Here is a 16,791-nt window from a genome sequence, read left to right on the forward strand (position 1 = left end):
ATTAAACAGAACTCACTTGAAATTGAATTATATGGACTACCAAAAACTACCTATTTTATAAATCCTGGAAATTAAAATTTGAAGCTCTTTTTTTAAATGGGTGGCTCTCATACTAGTGTAGTTGAAAGAGAATTGATAGCTGGGTACTTTTGTCATTGAGGACATTTTAAATATAGAAGTAAACAAGAGCCTTAGCAGTGGCTAAAGAACACCTTTAAAATCCAAGTGTATACATAATCTGTTCATAGTAAAAATACGACTGAGAATACTCTGATTCAGAGCTGATTTCCAATGTTACTATGATCCGGGTATTTTTTATGGCTAAAATCTAAAAACACTTTAGCTACTTTGTATATAAAAAAGACTGGGTGCAAAGATGTTGTACAAACTGCGCAAAAACTTCTTCATTTTATTGGTCCTCTCTATCACGTTGAATGTGTTCTGGGAATTACAAAAAGGTAAGTTCATTTTACCTTAGAAACTTTCCAGACTTTTAGAAATGGAAAATTTTTATGTCCAGATCTTCGTGCGTTCACTATGCATTTTTAGATTTTTCCACTCTGTAATTAGAAGGCAAAACTTTCCCCTCGAGTGGTCATGTGTTGAAAGTTGGTTAATGTTTTGCTTGATTTAAAAGTATCTCATAATTAAGTCTCTTAAAATCTGCATCTGAGTCTTTCAGTCTGGACATATCGACATTCGGTCACACAAGGAAAAAAATCCGTCCTTTTTTGAAATGTATTCACTCTTAATCGGCTTTTTCACCTCAGCGAGGAGTCGAAATAGATTAGTAATTTTAATCACATTGGAATTGTAAAGGGAGCAAAACAGCGAGCAGATTGGAAGCGTGAATTTTACCCAAGTACCTTTAAAGTCGAAAGGGAAGTTTGTAATTGTTTCCAATGTCTTCTAATGTTTTTCAGAATTTGTGCTTCTTTTTGACAATTTTTCTGATTTATTTATCATTATTTTGGTCCTGTCGGTTTTTTGATGCCTTTTGTTTTTGAACTACCAACTTTTCGTGCGACCGACAAAGTTTTTAAAATTTGTTCTTGAGGATAAACGTGATATATCTGTGGCCTGTTTTTACTCTATGTATGCTGTGAAGCATTTTCGCATTGGTAGGGTATTATAATATAAATCTGATTCACTTTGCCCATATTTATTATTTTCAAAAAACGCAAGAAAAGACTATTTTGTTTGTTCCAAAACAAAGTACGTTAAATATACTTTTCATTGGGTGCGATTCAATATTTAATTTTGCTGGAGACATTTTGAAGATGATATAGTGAATTGAAACTTTTAATAATACTTAGTAAACAAGCTTGGGTCAAAACACCGAAATTGCATTCGATCGATTTTATTGTCCTTTAGTGCTTTGACAATGACAGACGGTGGTTATTTTTTCTACTCTTTGCCCAATGTTCTACAAGAATCCACCCGAAGTTTTTTTTTGTTTTTTGGTTCTTAGTCACTTCCTGTTTAAAAGAGTGCCCAGAACTCCTATTGATACAGTCGGCCCCGTTTTTCAGCCGTAAACTTGATAAATTGCTCTTGAACGAAGTTCATAGCAATTATTGTAAACGTGTTTGTCTCTTTTTATGCAAAATTTTTGCTTGACAATTTTGACTTTTCGAGTGAATTTTACGCCCTTGACTTTTGCGTTTCACGTGATCTAAATTTCCCTCTCAATCACAATTTCAAGCAGCTGAACTCAATTGCCGGCAATTTAATACTAAATGTCAAATGAAAAGTGCGCCGAAACTGTTGCCATTTTTACCTTAAATCATAATAGTGGTATATGTTAACCTCTAATGTGGTTATTTGATGCCCACTATTGAACTTCTTAGTCCCATTTAAGCCCCCCCCCGGACTGAAGCAGGCTGCAATTGATTAGAGCTCCCAATAGTCGTTCGAGAGCAATTCTTCCGACGTTTAGTCGGTTATGTTTCGAAAAGTGATTTTACTTATCATACCTGCATGAAAAATTATTTTTCTGTGTGAAGGTTGATCAGCTGTATCAAATTTCGTTTGATCATAATGGTAAAATGCGAAGGCATTTGAGTTGTTTAACAATTCATTGAGAGCCTTGACAGTCTCTAAATAGCCGATTCATCCAAATTCTCCAGGAGATATGTTTAATGCATTAAGAGCAATTATAGCGAGTTTGAGATCACCCCCAATCCAGCCACCCCTCCCCAATTAAGCTCTATGCCTCCTCTCTTGATTCTGCAACCACCCCTCTCCCACTTTCATGCCCCTTGCCCAGTGAAGATAGTTTACCTAATCGTAAGCTAGCGACTACGAACTCCAATCCCCGAAGGCCGCTTCATAATGATTCTTCTGACGTTAGTGGGTTATGTTTCCACTCCTTCCTCAACTGGGACGCTAGCCAAAGATTATTTCTACCTAGTGGAACCACGTAACCCCGTAACACCCTTGTCGCGAATTAAGATTAACTCAATTGCATGACTTTATATGGTATTGCCAGTCTTTTGGTATTCTATAATTCATTTTTCTTCAGAATTGTCACCCTGTAACGTCACAGATAGTGAAAATTTGGATAACACTAAGAGCATCCAGCCACAATTACGGTCGACAAAAAACAGTTGTCAACAGACATACGACAGCTTCAAAATTGATGACAGGTTATGAAAATATAATACCATCTACGCATTTACACTGCACCCATATACCCACTCCCATTATGTTTTGACATCGTTTTCTCAACTTCACACCTTGTCGCAAATGAAACTATCAAAAAATTGCAAAAAATTTGGGCTAAATAAGCTTTTTATTGTTAGGTCGTATAATTTTGTTTGTACTCCGCCGGTTGTAACTTTTTGCTGCTCCATTGTTTTTTTTCGTCTGCCTAATTTGACCCGTAATCAATTTAAACGGAATAGTCTTCTATGATGAAGCTGATAGAACTATGTCTTTTTCTGTTATCTATCAGTTGCAATACCTAAGTTTCACGGAAGCCAGAGTAAAACCTAAATTTGTAAACATTGAGACTCCCTTGTGTATTCTCTCTTTTCTGTGCCGCTCAACCAATTAACCATTGCCTCAAAGTAGCTCCAGCCGCTCTAATAATCAATCAGCTATATATTTCCCCAAATAAAACATTTTTTTCAATGTTAATATTTAAATCTTTTCTATAAAGCTTTGTATTGGCAATAAACATTTTAAGTAATTTGAGAAAAATTTTTTACCATTTCATCAACAAGGAACTAAAAAGATTCTGAAAACAATTCTGAAAACATTCTGGACTGCCTGTCATTCTAGTGCTCACTTAAGACAAAATTTTGATTGCGCTAATAAAAAGCTATCTCAGTAGCAGTTGAAAAAATTGCAATTGAACACCGAACACATTTCAAAACTTTTTTTACGTAAAGCCCGCTGAAAACTGTTTCCTCGACAGCTTAGATGACGTATAAAAAACCAACTTGTGAACAAATTTGGGACAAAAAATTAAAATGCAAAAACTGACAAAGATTTCTCAGCGACCATTGCAGTTTTTATTCACATCACCGCTGTTTGACAAAGCAATTTGCTTGCTGAAATTTAAAAAGTTCAAAACTTGAAGGAATTTCAAATGAGAAAAAAACCTCGAAATAAAATGGGAAATAAGAGCGTCGTTAAATTCATTTGGCCGTCCCCAAAAGCATTCTTCGAGTTTTTGTAATTACATAATATTTGAAGTCCCATTCATATTAATACAAACATTAGAGTGAATAATTAAATTAGTAAACAACACTATAACACTAACACATCAATAGCATCAAAAATCAATTGCAAGTTCTTTTTTTCAATTACTTTGAAATGGATTTGCTGACTAAGTTATAATGATCATTGCTAAGGATCAGCATTTTTTCAATATTATGATTAACTTGCCGCCTTGCATCTACAACTCCCCCTCACTTCTTTGTTTTTCCGACACATGGCGTTTCTACTTGTGTTCTGTATTTTTTGACAGTGCATTCAATTCATGACTTCAGATATCGTATAGTGATTAAAGTTCTTCAAAGTTCTTTCGCTGTTAGTAAACCTTCTCCCTGATTGACCACATAATTCAAAAAGTTTTGAAATTATAACTTCATATTATGGCGTCTATGAAAAGTTGTAGTCATAACTTTCAGAAAAAGGAATTCTATGAAATTGAATTTTCATGCAATTAATGATAATTTCATGGAAATAAGGTAAATTTTTTGTTTGAAAAAACTGTCATTTATGGCAAAGTAGTAGTTTTACACATCGTTTAGAACTTTTTGTTCCGACCCCTCTTGAGGGGGGGGGACTATATACTCAACTGGTTTTGTTTGTCAGACAATTTACACCGATTGATATATTCATCGTAGAGAGTTGTAAGTGATATCAAAAAAAGCCCGTTCAGCATAGAAAATGGAAATAAAAGCATTTTTTATCAGTTTCTTTTTATAGAACGCGTTATCGTGATATAAATTTTTATAAATGTAAGACCAATTTGCGTTAATTTTATTCACATTTTCCGGAATTTTTGACAAAAGTTTCGTCAAATTTGCTAAGATATGAAAAATTGTTGAAAAAAGTACCGTTAATTTTATTTTTAAGGACCAAAGAAAATTGTCGACTATTTTGATTTAATTTTTTGGCTAAAATTCTGGCTAAATATTTCTTAAATCAGATTTTTCATCAAAAATTTCCCGAAATAAGCATCATTAATCCGCTTTGATTAAATTTGCCGGAAATACGCACCCAAACAACAACTAATATAAACTTTTAAGTTTACAAGGGGAGCTAGTCCTTTTTACGCTTCCAAAGAGAGTAGCCTGGATTAAAACTTTTGCCGTTTTTTTGCTGTTTTTCTTTCTATGATTATCAAGAACGCAAATTTTGTTTTTCATCTTTTAACTAATAATCTATAACGGACTACAACATTAGCAATGCTGATTTTGGTCCAATCTTGGATTGTTACAACATAAAAATATATCAGATTGTAATCGGTCGTTATTTTTTTAGAAAAAATGTTGTTCTTTTATGAATTTGAAAACAATTGTTTTCAAAAATTATAAAAAAACGTTTTTTAGCTTTTGTTCTTTTTTGTCTTTTTTCTTTACCTAGTTTCGATTACTACAGGTTATATTATTGTCGCCAAGGGAAGATGCGAGTGTAAAATATATGAAGATTTTACGATTTAATTACGGGTTTTTACACAGGAAGACTGGCCTCATGGATTTCGATATGAATTTACTGGCTTCAACACGGGTTTTTCGCAAACAAAAGCTAACTACTAATTTTTGCCTTTCGTCTATAGTTGACATTCTTTTTGTAGACTTAAGACAAATTCTGAATAATTAAGGATCTCAAGCGCTTCCTTCGAACGAATTTAATGACCAATTTAAATATTTCATTTTGTAGCTAATCGCTTTCAAGACTTGGAAAATAATTGTTTTTTTTTTAAAAAATACAAACTGTCATCTTTTTTTCTCCTTTTGTTTTGTAATTTTTACCTTCTCTCAGTGATAAGAGTTTTAGTACACCACTTGTGGCGCTCGAGAAGGCTCAATTGAACAAGTTTTGAGGGGCAAAACATGCCTTTACGGCTTCGAAAACTTTTTCTCCCAAATTTTAATTGAATTTTTGTTTGTTGTCTCTATTTTTTGTTCTTTTTGTAACCACACAGAAAATTGAATGATGACAGGTTTCAATGCCTTCGTATGAAAAAGTAAGTGATCATAAATATATTGGATGCTTTCAATTGCTACGTAATGGTTTTCATTACTTTGAAACTAATTGTTTTTAAAAATTTTTGGCCAATTTTTAACTTTGCTGGTTTTTGTTCTTTTTCGTCTAATTGTCATCTAGACTTATTATGTTGTGGTCCCATATTTTTTCCAGTAACCAGTTGTTTTGCTTAGTTTTAGTTTTATGTGACGCTATTTTGACCTTGCTTATAAATTTTTTCTTACATGGACATGAATTTTTGGATGTAACTAATATTTTTTGTTTTTGTTGTGAGATTTTGTTGTTCGTCTTTATTGGCCTTCTTAAAACTAGCTGATTTCATCAATCTAATGTGGCATTTTTTTTATTCCACTGAGTTATCTGCGTTAGAGGCAATCTTTTTGTTCATATTTATTATTTTTTTTTTTTTGAAAAATACTTGATCTTTTGGAGGTTTTCTATCTGTTCCTCATTTGGTAGACATCTATCCAAAAAATGTGGATGAACGGGGTCGGAATTTTATGTGAGAACGCACATTACCGAGCCTCCTTGTTATTTATGAGGTCAGTAGTCAATAAAATGAAATTTCTATGATGAAAATTTTTTATCATCTCGGGTTGCTCAACAGACTTTCAAAGATTTAAAGTGTCAAGCTGTTGTTGTCTATTGTCTACCCACTCTATTTTTTTGCAAAAAATTAATTGCAGCTACTTTAAGTATTCTCGATGCCTTGCCATAAGGTTTTCTAAAAATAAGGTTTGGTATAGATTTTAAAGCATAAATATAATTTATATAATACAAAATTGTTTTTATCAAGCTGGTTTGTGTTGATTCCATGCAATTTTTAATGAATTACTTGGTTTCTTTGGAGAATTTGTTTGGTTATTTTGTCACAGAAATAATGCTAGGACCGTGTTAAAAAATACTTTATGATGTTTTACTACATCATTTATTATCCTTGGAAGACTTCCGGCAAAGGTGAACCCGGGAAACTTTACCGCACTTTATGTATTTTCAATCAAGATATACTAAACTGCTGCTGGGGCGAAAAAAAACTTATTTCAGTCTCATTTTAGGTCTCCATTTAGCGTTTCGGAGTTATGCGAAAGAAGCCCAATAAAGCCCAGCAAATCATGCAGTTACATTAAATACAAACTACAAACTGCTGCTGACAAATGTAAAGCGAAAAAGTCGGTAAAACTTTGCTCTATTGCTATTGAAACAGCTACGATTAATGATGTTAACTATTCGTTTAATTGTTCATTTATCAGTCGTCACTGTCAGAACTCCTCTTATGGGGTGATGGATCCAAATTTAGGACGAGTTAGCAACTCCGCTTTCCCAAATACAAGCCAAATCGAGCCCGATCTGTCGCTAATTTCAAAAAAAGTGGGTTTCGTATTTATACGTTGCACTTTGACAGATCGTTCCAAACTTTTATTCCCAGAAAGCGAATTTAGTTATCCTGTTAAAAGTTCAGATTTAGGACAGTTAATCTGGTTCCTAAAACCAGTTGGTATTCGGCATAGCAAACATGCAACAATGGGGTCTCGAAGTTCACGTGGAAAGATGAAACCAAATATTAATATACTTTTTCTGGATTCAACTTCGAGGACAAATTTCTATTACGTAATGACCGAGAGTGTAAAGTGGATGAAAGACTTATCATCACAGTCCGAAAGGTAAAAGAGGCCGTAGGTCTGATTAGATCCTAGGTCGAGGAGAAAAGCTAAAACGGTCAAAAATTGAAATGCAGTGAAAGCGGTGAGCAGTTGTAAGAATTGGGATTTTAGCACTGAAAGCGACGAAAGCGTTGAAACTAAAATTTTTCACCCCTGAAAACTGCAAATGTAATAAAAAATACAACTAATAATTGCAACAATAAATGGGAGTAAATCTGATTAAACTTCAAAAAATAACAGTTTTACTTGATTGGTGTTGGCGTTGAAGATGTTGTTCCTGCCATGCACAAAATCAGAGGTGCAAAGCCTGGGGAAGCCCGGCACGTCTTTTTTGTAATAATTAATCTTTTTAATTGCTCCAAAACGAAGTTTTAGCAATTATTGTAAACGTGTGTGTCTTTTTTATGCAAATTTTTTGCTTGACGGTTTTGACTTCTTTTCTAGAATGTTCTTAAGAAGTCATGCTTCTGTTTACACGCTCTTCTCACGTAAGTGTTTGATTTGGTTGTTGTTGAATTGTGTTCTGCTTTGCTATAAACCCGGGTCAAACGTCCTCCCTAAAATCCTCCCATTTTGATGTAAGAGTGGGGGGATTTTGTCTATGGGGGGTAAATTGATGTAAGAGTGTGGGGGTAATTTGTTCAGAGGGGGTAAAATGATGCAAGAGTTGGGCTGCAATGGGAGGACTTTTCAGGAATTACCCCCCTTACTGAAATTGCCATGTAAGAGTGGGCTGCAATGGACTGCAATGGGAGGATTTTCAGCAATTACCCCCTTACTGAAATTGCAATGTAAAAGTGGGCTGCAATGGGCTGCAATGGGAGGACTTTTCAGGAATTACCCCACCCAGGACTGAAATTGCCATGTAAGAGTGGGCTGAAATGGGCTGCAATGGGAGGAATTTTCAGAAATTACCCCTCTCCCCCTGATTGAAATTCAGAGGGGGTAAAAAGATGAAGAAAATGTGAAGAATATGGGCACAATGTAAGGAACACCGTAACAGAAAGACATTCTTGATTTTTGATAGTTAAAAATCAAATTAAAAAAGTCAAGAAAAACGAATACATTTCATTGTTCAGCATTCGAGACATAGAAGAGATAACTAGTCATCCGAAACAAAGATCTATCCTCCTGAAGAGATTGAAAAAATAGGAAAAAGCAGAATTCAAACATACGCAACATTGAAAAATGGTCAAAAAACTTTTAAGACTGCATTTGTGAAATTTTTTTTTTTACTGTTTTTCAAAAACTTAACGCCAAAAAATGATTGAACTTTTATTGAAACGAAATTGAAACCCCTCATCTTGCACAAAAAGACTATTTCTAGTTAGTAAGACCAAATTAGAAGCCAAAAAACTGACAAAAATAGGAAAAAAACTACTAAAATCGGATTAGCATATGTACAATTTTATAAAACAAAATTATATCGAGGTAGAAAGAGGCGTTGAGTATATGAATTTTCAAAAACAAGTTGCCATATTAACTGATTTTTTTTAAAAAAAAACAGACGGTTATAAGATCCAAAATGACAAAATTATTAGAAAAAAAAAACAAAAGTTAACTAAAAAATCAAGAAATATGTGCCAATTTTGAACTTGAAACGCAATCTTCAGGCTCCACAAAACACAGTGGTATCAATTTCCGAGGTTGACAAATTAATATAGCATCGAATAAAAATAAATTCTACAAAAAACCAAAATACAAGCAAAAAATGTGGGCCATTTAGACGAAAAAATGGTTAAAAACGGTTACTTATAGGTGCCATTCAGTCAAAAACTACTTTTCAAAGTTAAAAAATCTTTCACTAAACACAGCGCATGATCAAAAAACTTCTCTCGCTCTTGAAAAATTAGTTCACACGGCAATTTTACTAACTTACGCTTTTAGGTCAAAACAGCGTCTGAACGAATAGTACTTCCAGTAATAAAAACAGAAGGAAACCCATACTCCTTTTCGAGTCGTAAAAAACCAAGAGAAGGCCAATAATAGCCCCAGCTATCGCTGTGCGGCTATTAATTAGCTAAAATGATAGTTCCTAAGATAGCAGTATTTTACGTTGTATCTAGTAGGCGGTGCGCTGCATTAACCTGCCCGCGATTTCCATATTACATCTCACAGTTCATGAGAGGCATAACCACGGACAGAAGTTTTGGGGGTTGGCAAAAACTAAAAACTGATATATTTTGTATCTTTGGACACCTGGAGTACATTAAAAGTTGCAGATGTTTTGTACGGTTTCAATTTTGACTGTTACCAAACATGTATTTTAGTCTTTTTCTTCTTTTGGTTGCTATAACTTCCACTTCTGGGTGATTGTTTCTGAGAATGAATGAGTTTCGAAGTTCTTTTTTCTTAATCATCGTCAAGATTTCCTCTCTTGAGTTTCCTCATTGGTAACAGAAACGGTCAATTTTTCACATAGCTTTACACTGGCAGATTTACATAGCTTCCTTGCTTTTACGTCAGTTTTTTACAATTCAAAGAATTTGAATTGTATTGGGGCGCTGTCTTTTTTTTTTTTAAGATGTGTTCACACATTTTCATGATTTTTGAAGTCAAATTGGAGTAGTGATTTTGGTCACGCCGAAGCAGGAAATGGAGCGAAAAAGCGAGTGGTTTCGCGGCGTGAATTTTTTTCGCTCTAATTTTAAAGTAGAGTGCAAAAATGGTGTTTGAACAAAAATTCGGTTTTTCGGTAGTGGTTTTTTGTTCACATGCCGCAATTTCACTCTGATTTTTACTGTTTTTTCGATTTTTTGGATCGGATTTTTTTCTAAATGGTTTTCCCAATCCATTCAACGCTCATTTTAGGCCTAGTTTTTTGTTTGAATTAAATTTTCATTTCTCGCTAGTGGTTTTTTTTTGTTCACATGCGGCATTTTGACATTGTTTTTTTGTTTTTTTTTCTTATTATTTGATCTGATTTTTTAAAATGGTTTTCTCGATTCACTCATAGTCCATTCTAGGTCTAGTTTTTCTGTTTCGTCAATGAAAATTCTTTGAATTGTACGTCAGGACTTGTCCTGCTATGTTTTTTTACTTCGGCCTACTTTGTGTTCGTCAAATTTTAAAGATAGTCCAAGTGATAGTCATCTTCACTTTAAGATTTAAAAAAATCATCAGCAATGGTACAAAATTAGTTCCACTTTACTCATCTCCGAGGACTGTGTTTACATTTTCAAAAACTGTTTCTCTTCCCACCGTGAACAAAACTTTGTGTTCATAAAGCTTGTGTGAACAAATTAAGAGGCGTTTGTACTTTGATAATAATTCATGTACGACAGGATTGGCCGCTGCAATTAACATATATCTTTTAAAGGTTAAAAATCTTATCTAATTGCAGATGGTCATTTTCTAATGGGGGTGAGGGGACTTTTATGGAAAAAATTCAGTAATGAACAGACGGATGAATAAAATCTTGAAAGATTGCATGTGATGTTTAACTGAAAGCTTTCGTAAGATCCAAAAACAGAGCACGTGTGTCATAGTTATGTTATCTTCCGTATTTCCTTTCAGTTTATTGAAAAAGTGTTAGGAAATATGGCAGAGATAACTACCACACCTGTGCAGCGTTTTTGATCTTGCAAAAACTTTTAATCGAATTTCCCATGAAATGTGTCTCAACAAAGGTGAAAACTTCAAACTTTCTCAATATCGAAAATTTTCCTTATGAAAACCTTTTCCCACAAATCGAATACAGTCAGCCAAATTGGATAATGACTTATCAGAGAAAATAAATTTTAACATCGTGTTCCAGAATAAAACGGTGCTGAGACGTCTTATTTTTCTGTTATACGCCAATATACTTTTGAATAATGAAGGTGACAATGATGGTAATCAGTTTGCCGATGACATTAGTTTTTTTTGCAGATTTGAATTTAATGCGAATATTACAGTTTTATTTGAAAAAAATAGAATAAACAGACAAATACGTGACAGAGAATCAACTAAAAATCAATTCCGACAAAAAATTATTATCCTTTACAAATCATTTTAATTCAGATCAAGAGTTTTTTTAAGGTAGGTGAAGTTATTAAACCGGTTCATACTTTTCATAATCTAGGAGTACCAATTGATTCACTTAACCATTAAAAACTCGCTAAACTCAGTTTTAGTTAAAATGACAATGCAGCTCATTTTTGTATCTTGTAAGAATATAAATTCCTTTAAAAGTAAAAACTGATGTTTTCAAGTCAATTGCACTCTCTCACCTGTTCTCATCAAAAATTTCTTCAAACTGTTCGAGAAAAATACATAAACCGCATAAATAAGCAATTAATTGGGGAAGAGAATTTTTTTCGACAAAACTTGACCACTCAACTGATCTGCTCAATTTGGATCACATCTTGCCCGTCGATTCGTTTATTTCGATTGTTAGTTTATCGAAAAAAAGAACAAATATAAGACTCTGGGGATCATCCGATAATTTCAAAATGATTACTAGTCCCCTAAAACTGGACAGAACAAGAGAAAAAATTAAATTATTTTAGAAAAGTACGAAAACGAAGTGAAGTGACAACTATTTGATGCTGAAAGGCTTTCAAAAATGGAACAATTCGCCCTCTTCATTAAATACTTTAAACAGTGAAGCTTATTGTAGAAATGTTAGAACAGAGTTTTTTCTCGCTCAGCACAAGAGAATACCCAATTACAGACGAATAGGAGCGTTTAAATCCCATTTTGACTTATGAGTATGAGCCACAATTTGAGATTATTATAATAAATCAATACCGATACTGTGATTGTTTAATTTAACATTTGAGAGCATGTGGATATTTAATCTGAAAGTTATAATTAGAATAATTCACATATTTACTTCAAAAAATGATGTTTGACTTCAGTTCTACTCCTGATTAGGAGGAAGGGTCCAGTCCTCGTTGGCAAAACTGAACATGATGTGATAGATGCAACCCTCTCCGTTCCGGTTGTCATAGAAAGTATCCAATGGGTGACTCACTCCACCTTTGTTGATCCAAGTATCGTACTGGTCCATTCCCAGGGTAAACGCCCGGGTCGAACGTCCTCCCTAAAATCCTCCCATTTTGATGTAATAGTGGGGGGGGGGGGTAAATTGTCTATGGGGGTAAGTTGATGTAAGAGTGTGGGGGTAACTTGTTCAGAGGAAGTAAAATGATGCAAGAGTTGGGCTGCAATGGGGGGAATTTCCAGGAATTACCCCCTGACTGAAATTGCCATGTAAGTCTGGGCTGCAATGGGCTGCAATGGGAGGACTTTTCAGGAATTACCCCCTGACTGAAATTGCCACGTAAGAGTGGGCTGCAACGGGCTGCAATGGGAGGACTTTTCAGGAATTACCCCCTTACTGAAATCGCCAGGTAAGAGTGGGCTGCAATGGGCTCCAATGGGAGGACTTTTCAGGAAATACCCCCCTGACTGAAATTTCCATGTAAGAGTGGGCTGCAATGGGCTGCAGTGGATGGACTTTTCAGGAATTACCCCACCCAGGACTGAAATTGCCATGTAAGAGTGGGCTGCAATGGGCTGCAATGGAGGTCTTTTCAGGAATTACCCCTCTCCCCCCTGATTCAAGTTCAGATGGGGTGAAGTGACGAAGAAAAATGTGAAGAATAGGCGGGTATTGTCCAGAGGGGGTAAAATGATGTAAGAGGTGGGCTGCCAAGGGGGGGGGGGGGGGGTTAAAAGGGTGTAAGAGTGAGGGGGTAATTTGTTCAGAGGCGGTCTAATGACGTAAGAGTTGGGCTGTCAAGGGGGTTAAAATGTTGTAAGAGTGAGGGGGTAATTTGTTCAGAGGGGGTAAAATGGTGTAAGAGTGAGGGGGTAATTTTTTCTGAGGGGGTAAAACGATGTAAGAGTGAGGGGGTAATTTGTTGAGATGGGGTAATTCTAACAAGTATTATTCAAATATATAGACTGTCAAGAGTTGGACAATAATTGATGGTCTGGAGGATAAGGCGACGCAGCTGAGGGTACAGAGGTTGTGGGTTCAAGACTGGCATTCTTCTGTTATGGGGGTTAAAAAATGTAAGATTGAGGGAGTAAAATGATGTAAGAGTTGGGCTGCCAGGGGTGTAGAATGATATAAGAGTTGGGCTGCCAGGGGGTAAAATGATGTAAGAGTTGGGCTGCCAGAGGGGTAAAATGATGTAAGAATGGAGCTGCAATGGGAGGATTTTTTAGGAAAATGCAGCTCAAAACTCTTACGTCTTTTTTGGGCTGCATTGGGCTTCCAAGGGGGGTAAAATGGTGTAAGATTGAGGGGGTAAAAGACAAATTAACCCCCCACTCTTACAGCTTTTTTTGGTATGCCAAGGGGGGTAAAATGGTGTAAGAGTGAGGGGGTAAAAGACAAATTACCCCCGAACTCTTACATCGTTTTACCCCCCTTGTCAGACCAAAAAAGATGAAAGAGAGGGGGGTTAATTTGTTTTTTACCCCATCACTCTTACACCATTTTACCCCCTTGGAAACCCAATGCAGCCCACAAAAACGTAAGAGTTTTGAGCTGCTTTTTCCTAAGAAATCCTCCCATTGCAGCCCCACTCTTACATTATTTTGGGCGGAAAAATTCAACCCGAGAAAGATTGAATAATTTATTCTTTTCATTTGGAAGTGTTTTAACAGGATCATTCTGGTGTTAATTTTTACTTGAAGTGTTTGTTAGTTATTGTGCTGAATAATGTCTGATATTAGTAATCAATTTTTAGTCTTTTTTTTAAAAAAATTGATAGGTAAGTTACCGAAGATTGTAGTGAAAATGGACCTGAAAGCTGGATACGGTTACTTCAACACCCGAGAGGGATTCAGCCTAATGATGATTAAACCGCTATTAATGTCAATTTCGGATCAGTACCTCAAAGTGTGATAGGAAAGCCACAAACAAGTAATCCAATTTGTGTAGGAACGTTCTTTGGGAGTGAAACTTTTTTTAAAAAAAGATTTTTCACTAAAAAGTGCTTAAGTTTTTAAATCGCGACTTTTTTCCTCTATTTCCCAATTGTTCTTCTACTTTTCTTCCAGTTTTATTCTCACCTTCAAAAGTCTTAAGCTCTAAACTCTTTACTTTCCGCCCAGTTTTATCCTTCATCTTCAATAGTCTTAAGCTCAATTTAAAGCCTTCCTGCCTCAAGTTTGCAAAATGGTGCTGGCCGAAATGAGCCAGTTAAGTGCACTTCTCTCTGAAGCACGAAACATTCCAGACGAAACATCACAAGATAAACAAGACTTCGTTTAAGTCAACAACAAACGAAAACGAACCCGAAATAATCAAAACACCAACTCAGAAACAATCAGACCAGTGATAATAACGATTAATCCGAGACCAACACAAGTTCATTTTGCTCGTTTGATGAGAAATAACTTCCCTCAACTCAAAATCAATTGTATCAGAGAACTTCCAAACAATAATGACTTCTTTATCCAACCCGAAGACCAAACCACAAGAGAATGTCTGATGAACGCCTCAAATCTTCAACTCGTCTTTCCAAAGACTTCTATCAACGCAAGAAACACTCTGCCAAAAGCCAAATGTAAACCAAGTTTTGTAATTGTAAATGTTCATTAGAGCATACAAGAAAACGAAGTGAAGGAAGAACTTCTCAACAACAATGCTATGAATGTGATCAAGGTGCTTCGGATAACAAGCAGGGCCACCGGAAAACCAACAAAACTGATTCGCGTAATAACTGATTCCTCAAACCATGTAACAGCCGCAGTCAAACATGGCGTTAAAATAGGCTGGGTGCTCCACCGCTGCGAACCAAGTAAAGAACCACCTCACGTTAAACAATGCTTCAAAAGTCAAAAGTTTGTTCATTCAGCAAGCGATTGTAAAGACGAATTGAGATGTCTAGGATGCGCAGGCAAACACACTGCAATGAATTGACAGAACGAGCAAAATGTGCAAACACAACTTGGCAAAATGTGCAAACAATGTGCAAACACGAATTGACAGAACGAGCAAAATGTGCAAACAGATGGCTCACACGCAACAGTGTATAGAGGCTGTCGCGCATATCAAAACGCTGTGACTGAAGCAAATAAACAGAAACAAGAAACAAAAAACTCAAGTGTGGGTACAGGGAAAGGTACTCAGAACACTCAGTCATTTACCACTACAAAAATTACTGTTCTAGTAGCTGAAGTTCTCAGTAAAATAAGAAACAGTCTCAATACGATGTCCTATAGCGATATTATCAGCGTCGTTAGCAACAGTGCCTCCAAAGTGTTTAACGAAAAATTAGATGGACAAAAAACTCACGATAACATCAAGAAGGCTAACCTAATGCAAACTGTTAACACAAACATGATTCAATCTAACAGCCAACAAATTCTTCAAAATGGACAACATTAAAAATTTACAATGGATTTGTCGTGGCTTGGAAAACAAAATTCATGAGTTGTTCTTGTTTCTGACGAAAGAAAACATCGACATTGCTTGTTTAAATGAAGTCAAGAAATGGCAAAAAAACGTTTCGTACTTGAGAAATATTTAGTTGTAACAGAAGCAAAAGCAAGCAACTTTCATGGGTCTGTTATCATTGCAAAAAAGGGCATAAATGTCAAACAGGTCAGACCAATCATATCAAGAGAAAACAGTAACGGACAAGCATTAGAAATAATCGGTGTAAACTTGGAAACGCCAATCATTGGAAACTTATGGATAATCATTGTTTACAATTCACCCAATCAAGACCTAAATACTACTGAAATATTTGACAACAATCCCCAGAACGTATCCATATGTGGAGATTTCAATTCTCATCATTAAGAGCTCAATTGTACATACAACACCAAAAACGGCGAAAAACTGCCGGAAATAATTGATGAAGGAAACTTCAAACTACAGAACAACGGTTATTCAACGTATCAATCTAATCATCATAAGAGCCAGAGCATGCTTGATTTACATTTCTGTAGTCTTTCAGTCCTTAAACAATTTGACAATTTCAAGTATTAGAAGATTTCGGCAGCGACCACTCAGCGACACTTACATCATTAAAACTGAAACTTCAAGTGGAATTCGATTTAAAAGCAAAAGTTGATTTCAAGAAGTTCAAAAAACATGCGAACGTTAATTACAAAAATTCCTGCTTGTACCCACCAAAATATCCAAACAAAGACAATCTGAATGAAACGAGCCATAACATCATTGAGCTTATTCATAAATCAATTGATCAGTCCTACGTAAATAAAACGAATCTTCAAACTAGTCCAGAGATAATCAAATTAATCAAGCAAAAGAAAAAGATGAGGAGGCAACTAAAACGTGCAACGGATGACACTTTCTATCGATTGAGAAAGGAAATCAATTTCTTGCAAAGAGAAATCAGAAGAGCATTCATACGTTCGATTGAAATACAAAATAGAAAATTAATTGAAACATCGAAACAAGCAGGAAACAAGGGGTTCTGGAAAGCAATCAAAA

General features: G+C 35.3%; 1 protein-coding gene across 1 annotated transcript in view; it reads left to right on the forward strand.

The window, feature by feature from the left end:
- The first annotated feature begins 338 nt into the window (after nucleotides 1-338).
- Nucleotides 339-16,791, forward strand: part of LOC142348052 (uncharacterized) — an 85,678-nt gene continuing 69,225 nt past the window's right edge. Inside the window, exons 1-3 of the mRNA XM_075399219.1 lie at nucleotides 339-458; nucleotides 2,525-2,648; nucleotides 6,780-7,385. Coding sequence (XP_075255334.1) covers nucleotides 377-458; nucleotides 2,525-2,648; nucleotides 6,780-7,385 — 812 coding nt within the window. The 5' untranslated portion in view covers nucleotides 339-376. The remainder of the gene's footprint in view (nucleotides 459-2,524; nucleotides 2,649-6,779; nucleotides 7,386-16,791) is intronic.

This window comes from Convolutriloba macropyga, chromosome 10, assembly GCF_964194025.1.
Source record: "Convolutriloba macropyga chromosome 10, txConMacr16.3, whole genome shotgun sequence".
Lineage (NCBI taxonomy): Eukaryota > Metazoa > Xenacoelomorpha > Acoela > Convolutidae > Convolutriloba > Convolutriloba macropyga.